Source organism: Boleophthalmus pectinirostris, unplaced genomic scaffold (genome assembly GCF_026225935.1).
Source record: "Boleophthalmus pectinirostris isolate CB_2022bp ecotype Guang Dong unplaced genomic scaffold, ASM2622593v1 HiC_scaffold_16, whole genome shotgun sequence".
Lineage (NCBI taxonomy): Eukaryota > Metazoa > Chordata > Actinopteri > Gobiiformes > Gobiidae > Boleophthalmus > Boleophthalmus pectinirostris.
The window spans coordinates 14,022,124-14,044,726 of NW_026571095.1; the positions used below are offsets into that span (position 1 = coordinate 14,022,124).

The window sequence follows — 22,603 nt, forward strand, 5'->3', positions numbered from 1 at the left end:
TTATTCTGATGAATCGTTGCCTACTCAGCCCTACTGTAAATGCCATTGGGAACATGACTGATATAAGCTCTGAAGTGTGACTTTGTTTATGCTCTATCTCCCGCACATGCATACACACAAAGCACACTCTGTCCGCTAAATGATTGGAACTGATGAGGCGTCAGCCACTGCTCTGCCCCACGTTGGGCCCTAATTTATGGATGTGTAGTTATCCTCATGATTTACAGCTCTGTATACGCTCCCATGTGCTTTCACTAACACTAGAGCACACATGGTTGCACATGCACATCCTCTGCACCTCCACGCCCCCCTGTCCTGTGATGGATGATGAAAAGGCCTGTCCCAACAATTGATGGTCCCACCGCAGGGGTAGGTGAGTGAGTGGGGAGGTGATGGTCACGGTAATGAGGAGAATGTAACAACGAGTCACATCTTCCAACAGACTTGGATCCTCTCCACTAATGTTAACTCAGTCTGGGTGGTTTAAGTACTCATTGTCAGCATCACCAGGTAACAGTGGGCCCAAAGCTGTTTTGGCTTTGTCTTGTGAACAACAGCATCTAATTCTTGGCACGACCTTGAGCGGCAATACAAGTCTTTTGACTTTTCATAGCTGATGTACACAGCTAAATACAAGGTATGAACAAGAACATTGCATACGTTTATAAAGTAAACAAAAACAAAGCTATCACTAAACTTATTGTATGTCCCAAGTGATGCATCATTGCTGGTGGTAAGTATTGGGACACACATACTGTATTTGTTCATGATGAAGAGTTATGGGTTAGGCCAATCAAAATTGAGTAGATAGATGGGAAGATTACTGATAATATTGTGAATGTGGTTTTAAAGATGTGCAAAATTTAAATATTGAATGAACTGTTTATTCAGACCCTCTCATATAAAATGTTACAAAAAGTAATGAAAGTACTTCCAAAAAGGGAAAGTGATGTGACATTTTTGCACTTATTTAAAACATTTAGGTCTGTTAAAACATTCACCTTGTTTTAGAAACAGGTCTTTGCACTGGTGAAGTTGAGTATCATCAGTAACTATCTTTATATCTCTGGATTCTACAGAAACACCATGCATAAACTGGCCATACACTCCTGATGCACTTGATGCCTTAATGACAAGAAAGTCAATTAATATAATGAATGTGTTGTGACCCAAAACATCTCTGTCCTACCATGGCAAATACCACTATAGATATTAAAATGGTACCAGATGCTAGCCACAGTATCAGTAATACTCTGAGGTGTTTGACACTTTCCCTGTTGCATGTTTTGGTTTTCATGGCTGGAGGTCCCTTTTTGCCCTGAGCTATTCACAGTTTTCACCTGCCCTGAAGTGAAGAGCACATACAGCATAATGTTGGTCAGGTGCCAGATGTCTCCCCTTCCAAGTTTGAGGTCGCTTCAGGGTTAGAACAAGAATGCAGCTCTGTTTTATTGAGCTTATTAGCCAGATATCTACTTTTGTAGACATGAATATAGCATCCTATTACAACACTCTTGTTGTTTCATACAAAATGACAGACAGCACCACATTATATTATAGGATTGTTGCCACACACTAAGTATTAGAATGGCATCATGATTGTGATAATTGATGTATTTTTGTAATTTTACACTATGGTATAGTACTCTGTGTGTTAATACACTGTTGGCCATAGGTTGGAATAATTTTCCTATAAATTTGGAATCATATTTTTCCTAAGCCCCTTTCCTCTTTTTATTGCAATATTTCCACTTCAGAAATAACTTGGTTTGATTAAGTACTGAGTCACAGTTTCCCTGGTGAAATCAATTACTTGCAGAACATGATTTTTTTATTTTTTTTTTCCTGAAAATGTGATCATATAGAGAGCTTATGGAGTCTGGGGGCTGGAAAAGTATGATTGTGTGGTGTTCTGGTGACCCTTTGCAGTCTCCATGACCATATGATTAGTGCTGTTTTGTGTGTGTAAGTCTCGTGCTGACTCTCTGGTGTGGGTGGGGGCTGTGGTGTGGGTGTGTGTTGCAGAGCCACAGCTGAAAGGCATCGTGACACGACTGTTCAGCCAGCAGGGCTTCTACCTGCAGATGCAGCCGGATGGAACCATCGACGGCAGCAAGGACGAGAACACCGACAGCAGTGAGTGTGCTTAGATTAGACACAATATTAAATAGCAACCAACCACTTAGTCATATGATCTATTTGTACATTTATAGGCACTGTATCATTGTGTGTTTCTTATTAAGTAACCACTGACCTTTTAATATGCCAGTCACTTCAAAAGACCTGTCCCAGTTGTGAATAGCTCAGGGCACTGTGAAAAAAGTGTATTCATACAATCTGATGAATCAAAAATAAAGCTGAAAGTTCTTAAATCACATAGTATACATTTTGCTGTATATGAACAAAAGCCTTTTAAACCATGCAGCGCCAAATTATATCAGTATAAATTTAAATGTTTTGTATGGCGATGAAGCTAACACTTTTAGAAGGCATATCACATGATTAGTCCTAGACTGAACATATTTCATGCACATTCTACATACACAGACAAAAGCAAAATGAGCTGACCTGCTCTCAGGCCTCTGAACCTCTGTGTGTTTGCTGCATGATTATGAGTGGCACACAGTTTTGATTGATTCCCCTCTGAAGCATGTGTGATTATTTCTGCACAACTCACTTCCTGGAAAAGCTATCGGCTAAAACTACCGTAACTGCAATGGTTTTAATTCCTGATGGGAGTCCTGTCACAAAGATTCCTGCTTGAGCCACTTCTTTGCAATATTTCACTGTCCAGCCATCGACTTTCTATAGTGGACTACGGCTGGATAAATAGTCTCCTGGGTCCTGTCGCCTAAGGCCTCACACCTCTCACACTCCCCCCAGAAAACAGCACAGGGAATTTTGACCTTAAAGTACAGGACCAAAATGTTATGCTATTGTAGATGTCTTTCAAAATATCCAAGGACACTATTCAAGATAACAATCATAAAAAATAAATAAATGTGCAGTTAAAAACAGAACAGCAAATATAGCATGACAATAAACATAAGTGTGTGTAAATTACAAAACATAATCTGAACACATACACTGAATTTGTAATGAGGTGAAAAGTAGGAGAGACATTCAGACAATTGTCAGAGCTGGGACTTGAGCTTGCTGAGGCTGGCACAGATCCTATATGTTTTATTTAGAATTAAGGATAGCCCCTTGAAATAAACCATCCTTTTCTTTCTTTATACTTATTAAATGCAGTTTTAGCTCTAAAGCTTTGTCTAGAGCGGTTCTGCGGTCTTCCCCTGTCAAGTATCATTTAGGTTACACAAGGAAGTACTCATTAGGAGCTTACATAAGAGGGATGGAAAAGCCCGCATAATGCTCCTTCACTCCACGCCTATATATCATTTGGCCTGTGCAGCTTTTGTGTTGCATGCAAGGGTTTCCCCACCTCTAGGTAATCCTCTTGTTAAGCAGTCCCACTGGCCCAGAGATGGAAGAATACAGTGAATAATTCAGCCACAGGAAACTAAAAATACCAGCTTCTCCGTTTGTACCAGATGAATTATTCTCTGTGTGCGATGCCTCCAGCGCAGAGACTGTCCGAGCAGAGGCAGCCAAAGAGCAGGTGGTTTTTGTGCGAAGCATTTCCAGTTTTTGGGCTGAGAAAGTGAGACAGAACAACACCTAAGATAAGACAAAAAGGTAACAATAGATTCATGATCGAGGTGTGATACAGTGAGTCACAAGCCAATACCTGCAATTTGATATGCAGGTCTCGCAGCAGCTATTGATTGTCCAGTCGTATTATTGGAATAATAGATTAGCCCACTCTTGAACCATGTCACTTTCTGACCTGCAGTATCCGCAGAACAGCAGTAGATGGAATACAGCCATTTGTTTCAGCAGAGTCAAGAGTGAAGGACCTATGGTGCTGCCCACTTCCTGTTAGTACTTTTCATTTGCCTTAAATTATAGGCCCATAGAAAAAGAAGAATGTAGAAAATGCCTAAATAAGTAAATTAGAAGGACAGACTCAAATGAAAGTAGATGTGGACAACTTGCCTCTTTTGATTATTCCTTTATAATAATAATAATTATAGCTGCATTCTTAATTCCACACTTTTGTGATTTAGTTGATAGCAGTCTGTAAAAAGAACTGCAAAAGTGTAAAACCTAAAACATGCGCAATAATCTATAATGCCCAAAGTAGCTATAGTCTCACTAAAGATTGTGAGATAGGTGCTGCTTTGCTCCTGACAGATTGCCCAGATGGATTGAAGGAGGGGTCAAATGTAGAGGACAGCTTTTCCTATGGGGACCAGAAAGTAGGCCTGGCACGATAACAAATCAGCAAAGCAGGATATGTTGCTACAGAGAAATATTTTGCAAAAAAAACTATAATACTGAAACTACATTAGGCCTCTGACACAATAAAGCTGGATAATTCCAAACCATTTTTAAATAAGAGAGTATCATTTAAAAGCAATGAAATCCACAAATAATTAAAAGAATAACCCAGTAATTAGCCATAGAAGTTACTTTTTCAAACTTTTGCAGCTCAGATCTTATTGTATTACAACAAAAATAACAAACATCTCACAACTGTGGCAAAGAAAATGTACATACGATAAATATTGAGTCCCAAAATATATTGTTCTAGCCTTCATGTATTAAACGATAAGTCTATATAATAATTATCACAACAGGCCTATCAGAAAGTCTACCTTAACATTAATCCTTCAGGCAAATTCCTTTATTTATTCTGATTTCAACAGTTATTTAATCATTAACAGTTGATTGATTGCAGTAATTACCCGTTTGCATAAAATGGCAGAGTTGTTTAAGAGACACCTGCCATCATCATCCATCTGTTTCCAATTCCCGTTTTATGCATGGTTTGGGCCAGGCATCCTCTTTGTTTGACGCACAGTAACCAAAATACACAGCACGGAAATAAGCCTGTATGGGAGCTCTGCCGTCTTTGTGTCTGGATGGTTTTTGGAGAGGTGCCATTGGCTTCTAAACCTTCTTGTAGATGCAGGGGCTTTCTACGCTTCAAATCAAAGCCTACCTGCTGGATTACCTTGTAGCCGATTAGCGCCTGAATGAAAAAAAAAAAAACTTGTCTGGCTCTGTATTGATGGTAGTTCTATAGAAGTCTCCTGCCCGGACTGAGAAAGATACGATTGGGGTTATTAGGGGAGAGGAATGGCCTTGGGAGCAGTCCTCAGGTACGCTAAGAGCATCTAATTGTAGTATCCATCAACCTGTGCTTGTGCAAATAGAAAAGCAGAACATTTAGTATAGAGCTGAGCATCTCCTGACATCTCCTGTCACCAGTGTAATTTTTTGGCAAGCAAACGAGATTGGGGAACAGCAGATTGCAATTATAACAAAATAGCATTGTAAAGCACCATCTATTCTGTCACTCCAAGCAAGGCTATTATGGTAATGGTTTTAGCAACGGTTTCAGCACAAGTAGGACTGCACCAAAAAGCTTGAATTTATTTGAGTGGAGGAGCTTTGGGGTGAAGCGCAGCTGGATTTTAGCGAGACGTGACAGGATTTTGGACAGTGCCTCAGAGACACTGGAAGCAGAAGCCATGAAAGGAAAATGAGATGAGGGTCAGTGAGAGAGAGACAAAGCGTCATAAATAACAGTGCAAGAACCAGGACTAGCGTTTAAAACAAAATGGATTCATATATAACTTTTAGGGCTTAAACTTTGACAGAATAGTAGCAATTACAGTAGTGGTAGTAGTAAGAACGCTGTAATTTCACGCAGTCAACGAAATCCCTCATTCGTCCAGGAGTCGTCCTATAGAAAAGGTTTTAAAGGTAGTAATCTGAACCTATTATAACCTATTATCTTAATATGATTTATCATGATAGTATATCTAGCATGTATTATTTGACAGTTATTGTAAGCACACACTAATTTGTTAAACTGATGCATTTAAAAATTTTAAATGTTAAAAATGCTAAATTTTGATTCAAATTTGTAGTAAAATATAAACAGTAGTTACATTTACGAAGGTGATTATCAAGTATTTTGCCAATATCCACATGTGTTTCTTTTGGTCTTTTGGAAGTATTTTTATCACTTGTGCATATACTTCAAATAGTCTTCTAGTAACTACAAATGATAAACACGTAAAACGCAGTAAATTAAGGGATGTTAAATCCATTGTGTTATTGACAGTCCAAGACAGCACAGGTGCCCTACAGACCTTTAGGTCAAACAAATGAAACTATCATTTGTTTGACCTATGCAGCATCATAATAAGGACAGGTTGTCACTGAGACATGATAAGAGCCATTTGTGAACTTGAGCCATGATATATACAGTATAGGCAATCGGCAGGCTGTTAGCATTAGCTGTGTATCACCTGCAACAGTGGCCCGGGGGCAGCTTTCAGTCATTGGCAAGCGGAAGGAGCGTGTCGATATTTATTGAATGAAATTGAATCCGCTCAGAGGACGCACCCGTGTTGGCACATCTCCTCCGGCCTCTGCCAGCTTTATCTGATAGTCCCCATCACCGCTTTCAGAACAATCATTCAAACAGCTCTTCGTCATGGGCGTCCTCACACCCTCGCCACTGTCAGCTGGGCAAAGTCATCACACTTTAGACAACTGCTAATACCAGTGTGAAAACAGATCAATAGCAATCATCGCCATGTAATACAGTAACAGGTGTTTTGTCGGTAGATTAGGATAATGCTGAAAGAACAATGCGGTTATGAAATGAGCAACAGAAAAAAAAACATGCACATTTTTGTAATTACACACTCTATATGAACATTGGAACTAAACCTCAAATTAAACCAGGACTAGAAAAAGACTGAATCAAGCCTACACCAGGACAACTGTGAATGCAGCCATAATAGCGTTGACTAACATATTTACTTTTTCATAATTCATAATAATAATTATTATACAATTATCAAAATAATAATTCATACTTTACATAATTTATAACATGACTTAAAGGTTGTATAGAAGAGTTTCCAAGGAAAGAGAAATGCAGCGACTGTCCTTTTTTAAATGTTGCGCTTCGCTCTTTTTCCCCTTCTCTTCTTCTTTCAGTGACATCAAAAATGGACTTTCTTTTGCGGCGAACTGGTCGTGAATTCTTGCCTGCCGTTGAAACAAAATTTGTGCAAACTGAAAGGAAGCAACAGTTCGAAAAAGGCGCCAAGAACCGCTGTGCTGGTTGAGTAAATGGCATCAGGGCGTGAGAGGCGAACATAAACCACGCAATCCCAGCGTGTCGGCAAGTCAGAAACGTGGAGAGTTTGATTGACAACCTAACAGCCAATAGAAAAAGAGGGAGCCTCGTTGTCTATTGGCTGATATTTATCTGCCCCCACCACATCCACAGTTGATGGATTTTCATTTTTTATTTTTATTTTTTTGGTCATCATAATTACAAGGCTGCTGCATCTCTATAAATCTATTTTGAACTTTCATTGACAATTTGAAACAAAAAAGAAAAAAAAATCCTCCATACAACCTTTAACGCTCCCAAGAGTCAATTTTGCTTAATATAGGACCTTTAAATCTGTTTTCACTATGAATTCTAGTGTTAAAAGTGTTTTCTTCTTCTCTCTCTCTCCTCTCCACTGTGTAGCCTTGTTCAACCTTATTCCCGTGGGTCTGAGAGTGGTGGCCATCCAAGGTGTCAAGAGCGGCTTCTACATCGCGATGAACGGCGAGGGCATGCTCTATAGTTCGGTAAGACAAAGTCACTCACGCTGTGTTTTGTGCTACTTTGCAAAACTTATTCATTATAGCACAGACACATCCTCTTTAATCCTCTCTCTGATTCAAGTGCTCTTCATGTGTGGTGTCTGCACTTTCACACTTCTTCCCATCCTTTGTTGTTGTTGTTGAAGCCGCAAGCAGCATGTTGTACGTTTAATTAGGGATGCAGCACCCCAGCCTTTTCAGTTTTGACACCGATATCATTACTATAGTACAGCTTTAAGTATCTGCCAACACCCGATATGAACCGATTCTAGAGCAGCATTTAGTTCCTTTAAACAAAACTAAAGTAAGACAGAACTGTTCCAAATGTGTTATGGACCTGTTATTTATCTCTCAAGAAAATACAGAACAGCTTGTATAAATAAATGTTCAAACACAATGAGACTGTCTGGGCCAACAATGACCAGTAAATAGTCTTATAAAAATAGTCAGTTCATATGTCCAACCAGGATATCGACTGAACTAATATTTGGAAGTCAATATCCAATACACTAAATTTCTCAGTATATCTAATATCAGTATCGTATCGATGCATGAACTTGTATGCTCACACCATTTTTGCAAAAGCGTTTTGTTTTGCTGCCTGCCTGGTGACAGAGGCTCATTAAGTTGAAATTGTAAAGAGTAATAGGACTGCATTTCATTGTGTTTTGATTTAGGAGATATTGTTGTTTGAGTCATTAATTTTTGCTGTAACAAAATACAAAGAAACAAACTTTCCCTGAATTTTAATACATTGACTTTTTCACGTCGTAGCAAGAGGTCAGGTATAGCTGGTAGAAATTCTTGCCCACACAGGGCCTTCTAAAAATAATCTTTTAGTCCAACACTGTCAAGTTGAGTCAAAAATCAATAACACGAATATGGTAGAAAAGTCAGTAGTTTTAGTTTGTTTTAAGTGGTATTTGTATAAAGCACAAACCTATTTCCAGAGAGGAACTGCGTATATAAAAGTCTAAATAATTGAATCCCATGTCAATATACTCCCTGGACATGCCCCGGGCAAAGATAATTGGAGAAGGAAGCAGTTGTCTACATCCATGTATAATGCTTTTTAAAAAATGCTTTCAGATATCAGTTTGATTGCTAGTCTTTTGTACAGAGAAAGTATAAAATCTCTGGCAATACATAAATCCTAATATAAAACCACCAAATCCAAAATCAAAATCTGTAAGGGCTGATTATTTGTATTTTTATACATTTATGGGGTAAGTCAATACGAGAAGCCAGCGTGGGCTGCAGCTGAGCAGGAGGAGGATACAGTCATGGATGTCAGAAAGAGGGATTGTCAAGTTCTACCCTATGCAATGTGCAAGACATGCTTTTGCTGTATGTTTGTCACATGTGAGCATTACAGGGACAAATGTGGAGGGGGCGAAGTAGACAGTAGGACGGGTAGGGCCTCTCACTATTCACAGGGTCTCTCACTATTCAATATACACATGTTGCATAGCTCACAATATGATATTATCACAATATGGCAATAAATGCGATAATTGATATATTGCACATGATACTCTGTGATACTCTTGCTGTTTTTTAAGAACTAAATACATTTTATGAACAATATTTCACTGTTAAACCACTACCTGTACAAACTGAATATAAAATACATCTATTTTAATCACTCAAGGGCATTGTATAATCTAGTTTCCTTCCACTAAATAAACAACAAAATTGTATTCCTGTCACAAAAAGAAAGCTAAAAGATCCCAAAAATACTTGCAGATATATCGATATAGCAACCTATGATAATGATACTGCATCACCATATTTAGTATCACGATATATATCAATGTTTTGATATTTTTGCACACCTCTAATATCCAGTAATACTTCAGAACCTTAACACTTATTCTGTACAACAGATAGTTTATTAGGAATGATTCCTGTATAATAACTACTTAACTAACTCTTACTAAGCCCGAATGATTCTTAATTGACTATTTCTGATTATGAATCAAGTCTCATGTTTTATTAAAGGTGTGTTGTGTAACTTTCCTGGTGGAGGATTTGTCAAATACTTGTCTCCATGGAGATGTTATTGCTTTGCTTGGAATGTTCCATGGTGTGACATTAAGCATATCCATCTAGCATTTTTTCATTACGGGTGTTTTTATTGCTTAATAATATTATAATAATTCTTTCTGTGTATAGAGGCAATTCTCCACAGATCTGAATTGTAATGTAGGGTAGTTCTGTAACCTGTTTGTCTCCCTTGTGATAGATAGCTTTAATCTATACTGTGGAACATTTGAGACAGATGTAACATTTCCATGGAGATAAGAAGGTGGCGGACCATCCACTAGAAATGTTACCTGTGCACCTTTAAGGCATAGTAATATTTTGCAGTTATTATAAAGTAGTGCCGGATATGCCATCACTGGTTGTGTTACATAAATTGTTTGTGCTTGAGATTCAGCAGACAAAGGATAACTGGAACAAGTTTTATACCCATAAGTTGCTGGCAGCGCTGGCAGCTGAAGTGATGAATAAGTGACAATGCTAGGACACAGACTGCCCATCAAACTTTGTCAAAACGCAATCATAAAATCCCTCAAGGACAGTGTGTAGCCAGGGCAAATTGCATTGCATTGCTTATTGATAAGGAACAACCTCACTGCGGCAGAGACAGGGGAACGTCACAAAAGGGCTTGGGCCAAATAAAAGGATCACTAGCTGCATTTTTAGAGTGCTTCTTAAAAAATTGAAGTCGAATACATTTATTCAACTGTTATTTCCAAGCATTCACTTGAAGCATCTTACCGTATTACAAAAAAATCTCTTGTAGTAAGTTCAGTGAAGGACATGCAATGAATGGTATGAGTCAGTAGATTCATTCATATCTATTATTAAGCACCCACCCACAAATCCGCACTGAACTTAGAGCACCTTTTAGTTCATTAAACCCCTGCAAGTGTCTGACCCAAAAACACACCTACCTTATATCATACTAGTAGTGCAGACATTTGAAATGATCATTATTAATCAGCACAGACACTAGAGGTCATGTGACACCAATGCAAATATGCTGTTAATCACTTCAGTTGTCATTTTTATGAGAGAACCAGACTGAACTTGGACCTTTTAAGTACTTGCATGGAACCTGACAATAGGCAAGGCATTGTCAGTAGTATTTATTGAAACTAAGAAGATTTAAAGCAATGTCCATTTTCACCCTCTGTCATGTGAAGGTGACATGAGTCCACAGATGTGAAGAAATGCATTGGTAATGAGAAGGCAAGTGCCGCTATTAGGGATCACAGCCATATGAATGTTTAAGGGACTTGAGGCTGAATATTTATGAAAGCCATGCGGGCAGTTTTATTCCCTGTAGAATAGTGCTTCTTAAACATGTCCAGTTTAGAAGATTAAAGCATTCAAATATAATAAAAATAATCTGTAAACATAAACTAAACACCAATTAAAGTCCCATATTACACTATTTTCTGAGATGTTATAATGTCATTTTTTCGCCATAAACATACCTGGAATTTTGTTGAGTTCTTCTCTCAAGCAGAAAAGACTCTCTTCCACCTTGTGATGTCATGTGGTACTACAGGAAATGCTCTGCTGTTTTAGAACTAGAATAAACCTTCACTAGAATCATTTGGATAATTTTATTCATCATTTGGAATTGCCTATCTCTATTGAATTAAAGGTAAAAGGTAAAGTTAACTTACTACTGCTCGATGACATCACAAGATGGAATAGGGCATTTTGAGCTTTTGAGATGTAGACAGTTTAATAATAAAAGGTTACTCAGACATGTGTAAATGAAACAAAACTCAACTCCAGGTATGTTTTTGTGGCTTAAAGCTCACAAGAGTCATTTTAGCGTAATATATGACCTTTAAGCACAACACAGGGAATATGACCAGGCCAGTAGTGCTGTAAAAGGGTTTTGTTAAAGGCAAATATATACTTAGCTCTGTGCTATAGCCATTGATGGGGATACTCTCTGTCCCCATTTAGTGTTGTTTACTGCCACCTAACACACAAACTAATGACTAGTCTCGTAACTAAACCTAGACTAGATCAGGACTAAATCAGGACCAAACTTGTCTTGAAACGGGACCAAACAAGAGCTTAATGAACTTCTACCTGCACCACAAAATCTCTAAATCAATTCTAGGATGCAAACAGACTAAACAAAAGACACAAAAGACCTAATCTAGGACAGATCCAGAACTGGGAACAAACTTAAAGGTGCACTATGTAACATTTTGTTTGGAGGTCTGTTACCTGCTTGTTTCTATGGATGTGTAATTCTTCTGCCTGGAATGTCTCACAGTATGACATTACACAGCTCTACCTTACATTTATTCAGTTGCAGATGGTTTTATAGCTCAAAAATGATAATATCTGACCTGTGACTTGGTCTGGTTTGGTGTTCATTAATATAGAAAAGTTTAATACCATACTGTGATACATTCAGGACAAAACAATAACATCTCCATAGAGAAAAGCATTTGATGGGCCCTCCACCAGAAAAGTAAAACAGTGCATCTTTAATCTTAAATCCGGAGCTAATCCAGGTCCACACTCTGCCTTTATTGTCCATATCTCTAAATAAAATCCTGTCCAATAGAACTGTTACTTACCCCTGAGTCCCACTAGCCCAAGTCCATGTCCCCACAGCTTAAATTTACTAGCCAAATTTACTAGTGCTGATTAGGCATGTGATTGACGGCATACGGACTGTGTTTCGAGGCAACCATAAAAAAGAACACTGTGGTTCTTATTCACTCTTTTATGGCTCTCCTCGTGGCGGTACATCCATGGCTATAAAACAACCTGGTCCGCATTCCCCCTAGTAAGTCAATTTGCGTTACTATTCCATATCCCTATCTTTATCTATTCTCAAATTACTACCTACAGTACTGTACACCATTGTGGTTTTGGTGGTCTTGCTTAGGCCTTGTCACATGAGCCAGTGGAGATATATGGTAGCCCTCGTGGGACGTAATTACTGAGGGGCTCTTTTCCACCTCTAACACTACCCTCCCTGGCTTTTACCTACCCCCTTATCCACTCAGCGCTTCTCTACTCTGTCTTTCAGTGAGGCAATGTGACGAAGCTAATCTGGTAGACTAAAGGGAGCTACTGCGGAAGATTTGCAGCCTAAAGCCATTCTGTTAGGACCATTGTGCAAAATAGTTTCTACGGTTTCCATGGATGCAGTGATGGGTAGGCTGGTCATGATAACAAATTTTGAAGTGTGATATATTGCTACAGAGATATCTTGCAATAAACAATAATATTGATTATAGTAATGGAAGAATACTGAATGAAATATATTTTGTAACGCATTCCGATACATGTCCAATACTACTAGTACTAGTTTCTGAATACTTAGAATTAAGGGTGGGCAGAAATATTGAAATATCTATATATTGTTTAATGTGATTATACAATATCGATATCATGGGTTGCTGTATCGATATATCACCAAGAGTATTATTTGGTATGTTGGTTTACTAAATTATTTTGTTAGAGAGCTACAGTTTTGTTTCTTGTTTAGTGGAAGGAAACTCATTTATGCAACACATTTTTTGATGATTAAAGCTGGTATGTTTCATTTTCACTTTACACAAGAAGTGGTTTAACAAAGACTTTTAGTCTCACAGCCACGATTTAGCCATTATTTTTTACTGAACTGTATCGAATCGGTTTGAAATATATTGTATCAAATTGAAAGTGCACTGTATCGAGATATGTATCATATCATGGCCTATGTATTGAGGTATGTATTGTATCGGCAACTTCTGAATAATACCCAGCCGTACTTACAATATTTACAGTTGCAGCATAGGATTAAAGGTGCATTGCGTAACATTTCTAGAGGAGGGTCCGCCATCAGTTTGGGTCCATGGAAATCTTATAGCTTTGTCTAGAATGTTCCACAGCATAGATTAAACCTATTTTATCATGAGGAAAACAAACAAATGACAGCACTTACAATTCAGATCTGTGGAGCATCACCCAATAAAAACACCTGTAATGATGGAAATGTTAAAGTCGTACCATGGAATATTCCAGGTAAAGCAATAACATCCCCAATTTAGACCAGCAGGTAGCGGACCCATGGTTTTATGTTTGTTTCACCATTTGTTATGCATTTCCTATCACTAACCACTATTTTTCTCACTAGTACGGTGCAGTTTTACCCAAAATTGAGCTATCACACACCTTGTATTCCTCTGATTTTAGAAAAGGAACTGTACCAAAATACAGTTACTCAAAATTACATATTCTCTTTACATGTATTCAGTTACTTCCCAGCACACATGTACGTTTGCTTATTCAGGCAGGAAGATGATAATGTCTGTGCGTGGAGTGCTGCTGATGAAGTGCGTAGGGGGAGCGCATTGACAATGAAGAGTTTTCCTACATTATTTATACCTCTTCTCAATATGACCTAGTTTACAGCACAGCGGCAAACACTCCTCCATCATCAGTATGCGTGTACAAGTGTCTATGGACGTTTAGCAAGGAAGAAACTGGTGATGCGGAACTAGTGACTCAATATTTATGCAAACACACGGTAAAGAAGCACATAAGGCAATCAGGCTTTTTGTTTAGTAGTCTGTTATGGCTTTCTAACTGTAATAAGTCTGGAGCAGAATGAATATTAATGAATGCATTTATGAATACATAAGCATGTCATGATAATTACTATATCTATTATACTACTACATATAAATGTAACAACTTTTCTGGTGTGGGGGGCATCACCTACTTGTCTCCATGGAGATGTTATTGCTTTACCTAGAATGTTCCATGGTATGACATTAAACATACATCTTGCAATTATTCATTTTGGGTGTTTACAATAATTCTCTCTGTGAATAAGATTGCTTCTTCACAGATCTAATTTTTAATATAGCTTATAGTTGTCTCCGTTGAGATAGAAAGGTTAAGTCTTTTTTTAGTTTTTGTGTCAGTAGCATAAGTTAGTTTCAATAATCACCTATAGTCTATCTTTACATTATCAATATATCATAGTTCAAAATTTGTTTTCATGACAGGCCTATGAATACTCGTGCCATGTTTTTGCTGCTCCTCAGTCCAAAAAAGTTGGAGGATTTTTAAGGAGCTTTTTAAGGATTGTTTAATTAGGACTAGGTGATATGCCAAAAAAAAAAAAAAAAAAAAGCATTTTTTTTCCTTTATATTGATCACTCACAATTGTTTTAATTTATTTGATTTTGTCTTATTAAAAACAAAGAAAAATGGCATTCAATATAATTTCCTTAGAATATACAACACATTAATCATAACTATTTAACACAAAGTCCAATATCCTCCAAAGTCTGAACTTTTTTCGAAACCTCATGTATTTTCATACCAGCATTTAAATTTCAAGGGAGACGTGTTTCGCAGCATCTTTTGTTGTGCATGCATTAACTCTAAAATTATGTTCTTTATACCAGTCTTTGAAAAGCTAGTTTGAAAAGCTAGAAAATTATTAATTCATACAAAGAAACTGCATTAACTATGATTCTATATGACTTAGAATTATGAGGATTAACATGTTAAATGGATTGTGGGAGAATTGCATATTTGATGAAGCTATCCTATATAATACATTGATTAACAGTTTTACCAAATATTTATGAGGAAATTAAAGCCATGCTGATTTGCATGTCTTTTCAGTTGCTTGTGTTGCTTTTAAAAATGCCTTGTTAAAATTCAAGTCAGTGGGTTAGACATTTTCTTTGTCTGCACGTTGTTATGATTGAGTAGCACTATCGAAGAGAGAATAAAGATAAAAAACAGGGCAGAAGGGAAAGTGCAGGGAGATGTTGTTCAGTTAAGTAATGTCTAGACCAGCTCCGACCTGATTCTCACACAGAATAATGATGAGCTCAGTAGGACTTTGAGGCAGACCTGAGATTTATAACAGCCAAATCTCGAAACCTCCAAACTCCTTGTAGTGTCATTTGGCTCTGTTCTTGTCCTGACAGCCCCACTGGACACCTCTGTGATGCAAAACCAAACAAACATGGAGTCACTAAGCGCTGACCTTCTTTTTGACTTTTTATTCTTGTAGCTACTGCGACTTTTCACTTTGTATTTGCAATGGTATATTTGGATCTGTAAATTTCACATGATAGTTAAAAAAGTTCATACAGCTGCATAGTTCGAAGATGCATAAAATCTAAGAGGGTGTAATATACTGTGCCTGTATTATTGATTTATTAAAAGCTTTAACCAAAGATTGGCCATTGTCACCGTCCATTACATTTAATATAAGCCAACAAACTGTTCTTAGTCTCTAAAACACAATGGCTTATTTTTTTTATTTGTGATTGTATTTACCCATAAATGTGTAGGTTACACAGGTAGGTTATTGTACATTTACTTGAAATTTTAATCATATCTTAAATGAGTTAGAACTGTCAGTTTGACAATATTTGGTTTCTGCCAAACCTGTGTTTATATAATCCATCTTCCCCCAGACCCATAATGGCGGCGTACAGAGGTGCCACGTGCCCAGTTTCTTTAAGTCCTTTATCTGAAGGATAACGACCAGTCCCACCGAATATAAATGAGTGTCCTTGTAATAATTTTACTATCAATTGCCTTACCTTTAAACTGCATCTTAAAAATATTCCTACCAACTTGTTGAGGACATTATAAATGGGCGGTGGAGGTGGTGCCACAGCAAACCTGTTGGTGTGCATTCTAATGTGTTACTTAAGTCTGGCTGTTTTTTATGTGGGACTGTGGTTCACACATGTCCATTAGCTAGCAGCCATTAATCATGTTAGACTCTGGCCCTGTCTCCTTACCTCATATTTCTACTCAGTCAACCATAAACAAAGTACTCTGTCAAAGACTTCAAAGTCACTTACATTTCACCCCTATCATCTCCCAGCTACGGGCCGTCTGCTCTATACTGTAGCAAGCTTTTTCATCGGCACTAACAGAGCGCTGCCCTTGTGAAACATTTGGAAGGGATACCTTAGTGTGTCAGCAAAGCAAAGGTGATGATCGGAAAGGTTATGCTAGTAAAGCACATCCATACTATTGTTGTTTCATCAACATCGTGTTTATTAATATTAGCAGCATTATAAGTTTGTAGCCAGTATAAATACAGAGCCTATGTTTGTGCGATGGAGATAATAAAAGATGATATTGATGGCTCTGTTTATTGGCTTCTAATAATAACTTGGTGACATGTTTTCTTTTTCCCAGCCTAATCATTCACACATTGACAACTAGGACTGGGTATTGCTAAATACCTCACCATAAAGTATACACAACACAATACAATACAATACATATCCTGATACATGAACATCCCCAAAAATTATGTTAAAAGTTTACTAAATTTATATTTTTATTATGTAAAATAACAAACTGTTTTGTAATTTCATATTCACAATGCCCTTAATATCAGTATACACCTGTCTTATGGACAAGTCACCTTTTAAGCCCAGCCGATTTAGCCTTAATGCCGTAATAAGCAGGTACTTTTTAATGATTTCATCTTCACTGTACAACACTCTGTACGTATTGCTGTCACTTATATACGGCTGTATCGATATTTTGAGTACAGCCCTAACAAATAACTATAGGCTTAAGCAGTTTAAGTTTTACTCATAATTCATGCTGGAGCTAAATTATTGTTCTAATAGGTGTTTGTATTGCTGGCTCGTCTCTAAATGATCTGTAACTTGGCATCCATAAAAATAAATACAGTATATTTAATGGAGACAGACGGGTGGCAGACCCTCCACCAGAGAAGTTACACAGTGCACTTTAACAAAAACACCTTCTTTCTATGTGCTGTATTTGTTGTTATTGGTAACGCTAACGTAGCTTTGTCCTTGCTAACGTGTAGAAGATATCCGTCCATGTGTCAGCAAAGCAAAGGTGATGATTGTAAAGGTTATAATAGTAAAGTGCACTTTTGATGACATTGTTTGTGTGTGACCTGATTCGGCGAAGAACAGATGATGCGGGGACATTGCCTGCTGGTACCTCATACATCACTGTCTCTAACATGTATGTCCACACACAAACACACAGGCTCACATAAGCGCCGCGTGACCCTTAGCGCCCCAAAAGGAGAGAGATGTCTACAGTTTGACGGTGTGTCCTCCCCTCCTGCTGACCTGCCAGACACTTCCACGCATGCTCACCATCTCCGAGTTTTTCACAGTCTGTTACATCCGCTGTGGCTTGGTTGGAGATTTATAATTGAAGTAGCGGAAGACTGTTACCCTTCTTATTACTGTATTATTGTACCTGCCTCGCCTCCACACACACGCAGCCACACAAAGCTCTAAAAAGTGACCTTCGACGGGGAGCAGAATGGGGCTGTCAGTCAACAGCACAATCTAATAAGGGCCAGACAGGATCCTGCAGGAGAAATTAAGGACTGAGAATCCAGGACAAAACAGTGTCTTACACTGGGACAGCAAGACACTGTGAACTAGTGTTGCCACAGCATAAACATTTCAAACTCCATAGTGATTTTGATGCCATAATTATAAAAAAAAGCCTCTTTTTTATAGGCTTTAATTTCTTTATGTTACCATATGGCTTTACCATGTGGCCTAGAATACTAGTTCTGACAAAGGTTAAGGGCAGAATGTAACTTTCTGAAAGTAGCACGTCAACTGCATAATTCAAATGCAAATTGAAAGTTAAAACCATACTTTAGTTTCAGATATTGATCTATTTCCTTGGAACATTCTCCGAAGAGATAGATCAGTTTTGTGCCATACTGTGGAACCTTTATAGCCAAAGGACAGTCCAGGAAAACAAATCTCAGAGTAAGGATGCATGTGTTTATTGTTTTTCAGTGCAAAAAACCTTTAAATCTTTTTGGTCAGTTTTTTTGTTAAAAAGTTACACTGTGGCCACTGTGGCCTTAAGCTTGTTTTTGTATTGCTACTTGCTCAACTGAGTATCTAGTTCCTACTTTTATTTTATTTTTTGCACAGTCTCTGTTTTTGTATATGTTTGAAAACCCTGCTGTGAACCACGGAGTTACATTTAACAAAACTATCTTAACTGTACTGGAGCAAAAACAGTGTAAGATTAACAACCTGATTTCCATCCAGTTAAAATCAATATAATTTTACACCAGATGCCCTTCCTAGTGGAACCCATTTATGGACTTATGAAAGAAACCCAGAACGCTTGTTAACCCTCCAGACTATATTTTTATGCTAAGATAAAAGACAGCCTAATGGGATGTAGATGGCATAATCTGCATGTATTTGTTATGCGCAGCAAGGTTTGGCTATTTAGAGGCCAGTGACACTCATTAGACTTATTTATTTTAGCTGTAAAAGTTTTCTGCTGTGTCATGCTCATAGTTTGGCCAATAACACCTTGTTTGCACAACATAACTAATAACTGTAGTTTCCATTTTTGCTTTTAGTCCCACATCTGAGCATCCCCTTCATTTTCTCCTTGACTTGCAGATTTTATAATGAAGCCAAAAGAAAAAAAGAGGAAGAAGAACTCACAATGTGCACCATTACTGTAATAAGACATTTTTATCACTTGGGCTCACTGAAGATGTTTGCGTGTGGGTAGATTATATTTACTGACCTTGGCAATGTACACATGTGAATTATTAGAATTGATGCTGGCACGGTCCAAGCATGTGTTTCTTCTTGGAGGTGATTTGCCCATCCCTCTTGACTGCCAGGGCACAAAGGCAGGAGCAGTTTAATCAGAGAAGGATACGTGTATTGAGCAGAGAGAAAAATATCATGACTGACTGAGGTCGGAAATAGGAAAGGTCCCAAAGGGAGCAATGGAGAATTACTTTAACACAAGGTGAAGTGGCTACTGGAGATCAATATGCAACTGGCAGCAGGGTGGAGGAGAGCAAAGATGGTATGAGCAGTGGGTATAAAGGAAATTGACTTGTTTACAAACTTTAAAATAAATGGAATTACGCATGTTATTGTTTTGAGATGCAAATGTGTCCTCTTTGTTTTTTGAGTTATCTTTTTACTCATATTCATCAAAATTAGACTATTAAATGAAGCTATATTTAAGATTTTTAATAGTCTAGACCTTTCTAAATCTCAGGAAGGGTCCGATTTTGTCATGTTTATGTGATTTTTTTTCAGTATTATTCAATCTATGGCAGCCCCAAAGGCATTGAAAGATGGGTCAAATGCAGAGGACTAATTTTTCTACAGGGACAAAAAAGTGTGCCTTAACCTAGTTTCTTTAAAGGTGATTTTCACATTCCAGAATGTGATAATGTTATACTCCCAGACGGGGGGCAAAAGACAGTTTTCCCCATTGATTACATTGTAATCTTTTGTTTTGCCATGTAAAATCCAAAAGGTAAAGTCATAAATCATGTCTATTTGTAACTAGAGCCCAAAATTCACTATATCACAACAAAGATTAGCATTTTAACAATATTAATTTTAGCTTTCCCCCATCTATATTGAATATTATTGGCCTATAGAACATTGTGATGTCATCTGAAACCCAGCAGTGGTTTCAGTTAGTATTTGTGTATTCATTCCTTTGCCAGCTCTACAAGAGCAGAGGACCTATCTATTTGGTTCTCATTCCATTTTAATATAATAAAAGTATGTGTCTGTGTTATTTTGCAGGAGATGTTCACACCAGAATGCAGGTTCAAGGAGTCTGTTTTCCAGAACTACTACGTGATCTACTCGTCCACTGTGTACCGACAGCAGGAGTCGGGCCGGGCCTGGTTTCTGGGCCTCACAAAAGAGGGGCAGGTTATGAAGGGCAACAGGGTGAAGAAGACCAAGCCCTCTTCACACTTTGTACCCCGGCCCATTGAAGGTACAGTACAAGTACACAGTCATTTTAGCTTTGCCTTTACTCATAACAGTGTTGCTGTCTCTGTTGATATTTTTATAACATTTCAGAGACAAAATCCTGGATACTTGGAAAAGGTCAGACTTTAGAACGTTGCCATTTAGCAATTAACTATCAGTAATTACAATGCCCCTTTGCAGCGATCAATGGTATCTATATTTGGCTCTGGAGCTGAAATGAGTACAATGCAAATTAGCTTTTTTCTCCTACCAATATGCAAACTCATTATAACATACTGTAAAAGTTTAGTGTTTAAGTTTCTGCCAAAGTCACAAGATTATTTTTTACTTTATAATATTAAAGTACAAAATTGCACTATAACATAAATTATGGGACAATTGATACATTCTATACACAAAATCAAACATTTATACAAATGCAATTAATTAATTAATTAATTAAGTATTATGTAATGTTAATTTAGTATTATCATGTAAATGCTTTTACTATTTGTCTTATAAGCTTTGCAAGAAAGGCTAGACTGATGAAATAAGGAAAGATGCACTAGTTACTCTATTACTTAATTGGTTTCCTCAATTTTCATTGTCAGCAACCCATGTATATGGATGTAGAATCCATTCACATGAATGAATTTTACTGTGTTTTACAGCCATCTTTTCCATTTGCTCGGGCCTTGTGTAAAGGACATAATCATCAAACTCAGTCAAGCAAAGCGCTGACATGGTTCTAATCCTGTATATTGTCTCAGTCTTTAATCAATTCTTCTTGCTATTCCCTCTCTCTTTTTGTCCCCTCTCTTCCCCCTTAGTTTGCATGTACCGAGAGCCGTCGCTGCACGAGATCGAGGACAAGCATCGGTCCAGAAAGAGCTCAGGGACTCCCACCATGAATGGGGGGAAAGCTGTCAATCAGGACTCCACATAGCAGCAATGAATACGGGGCTTCCAAGGCACTGAGCAGGGGGACTGGCTTTTGACTTTTGGAGAAGGAAACTCAAGACGCTTCCCCCCCAAAACATCACTGACTCTGAAGAGGAGTGATGCTGTACCAACCCTTAAAAAACTGATTCCTTGCCTGTGAAAACCTTTTAGATTTATGAATATGATAACAGACATTGTCAATCAGGACATGACATTTTATGCAAAAAAGTGGCTGTGGTTTCTCTTCACACAAATATCTATCATTTCAAAGTTATGCTGTGAAAATCAAGCTTTAAAACTTGGAGTTTGTTTTCCCTCATATGCTTAGTTATGTTATTGATTATGATCCCGTTATCTTGACTATGATATTTTTGTGGTTTATTTTGATTGATCTTATCTTAAATGCACTGTCTCGCTTGCTCCAGTGTGAGGGTAAAGACTGAATGTATCCACTAGGACTGGGTTTCGGAGTGCTTACGTGGGATGTATTTTATTCAGATGTTTACTGTAAGTTTGACTCATATGTGACAAATAGGGCTGCCTCCAAAATCACTGAATGCTGTCCTACGGTGTGCCGTGATAGGACAAGACTGATACAAGCAATATAGGAGAGCACTCTAGTATGTTTCCAGACAGTGTTATCAATCCAGCAGCATGTCTGTGGTTGTCTGCTTGCATCGAAGACAGGTACAAGAAAGTATAAAGAGAAATGTTGTGGTATAACTTCAATATTCTATAGTGCTTTGTGAAGATTATTCTATTTTAGATATATAGATGTCCAAACGTGACCAAAAATGGCTTAATGTATGGAATAATCTATAACAGGGAGGAAGAGAAAGACCAGCATCAGCACTATGAGCCATGGCCTCCACTGGTCACTCCATAACTGCACCTCAAGTTACACAGACCCAGCTAAGCTATCAGAATATCAGAATATAACTATATAACATGCTTTTACAAATATGAACATAAACGTAATATTTTAAAATGCTTGAAAGAAATTATTTTTGGCAAAGTTGTAGAAGAAACTGGATTCAGTGTATATGTGTTCCTGTTAATGTGAAAGAGAATTATCAACACTGGTGGACAGGGTGAGACTGTTTAAATATCTG

General features: G+C 37.8%; 1 protein-coding gene across 5 annotated transcripts in view; it reads left to right on the forward strand.

Moving 5' to 3' along the window:
- Positions 1-22,026, forward strand: part of fgf12a (fibroblast growth factor 12a) — a 34,415-nt gene extending 12,389 nt beyond the window's left edge. For 4 of the 5 annotated variants that reach the window (XM_055151724.1, XM_020922635.2, XM_020922612.2 and 1 more), the window contains 4 exons: positions 2,026-2,136; positions 7,631-7,734; positions 20,376-20,574; positions 21,380-22,026. In XM_055151724.1, coding sequence (XP_055007699.1) covers positions 2,026-2,136; positions 7,631-7,734; positions 20,376-20,574; positions 21,380-21,495 — 530 coding nt within the window. In that variant the 3' untranslated portion in view covers positions 21,496-22,026. The remainder of the gene's footprint in view (positions 1-2,025; positions 2,137-7,630; positions 7,735-20,375; positions 20,575-21,379) is intronic. The other variant, XM_020922620.2, reaches the window with a different exon arrangement.
- The last annotated feature ends 577 nt before the right edge of the window (positions 22,027-22,603 follow it).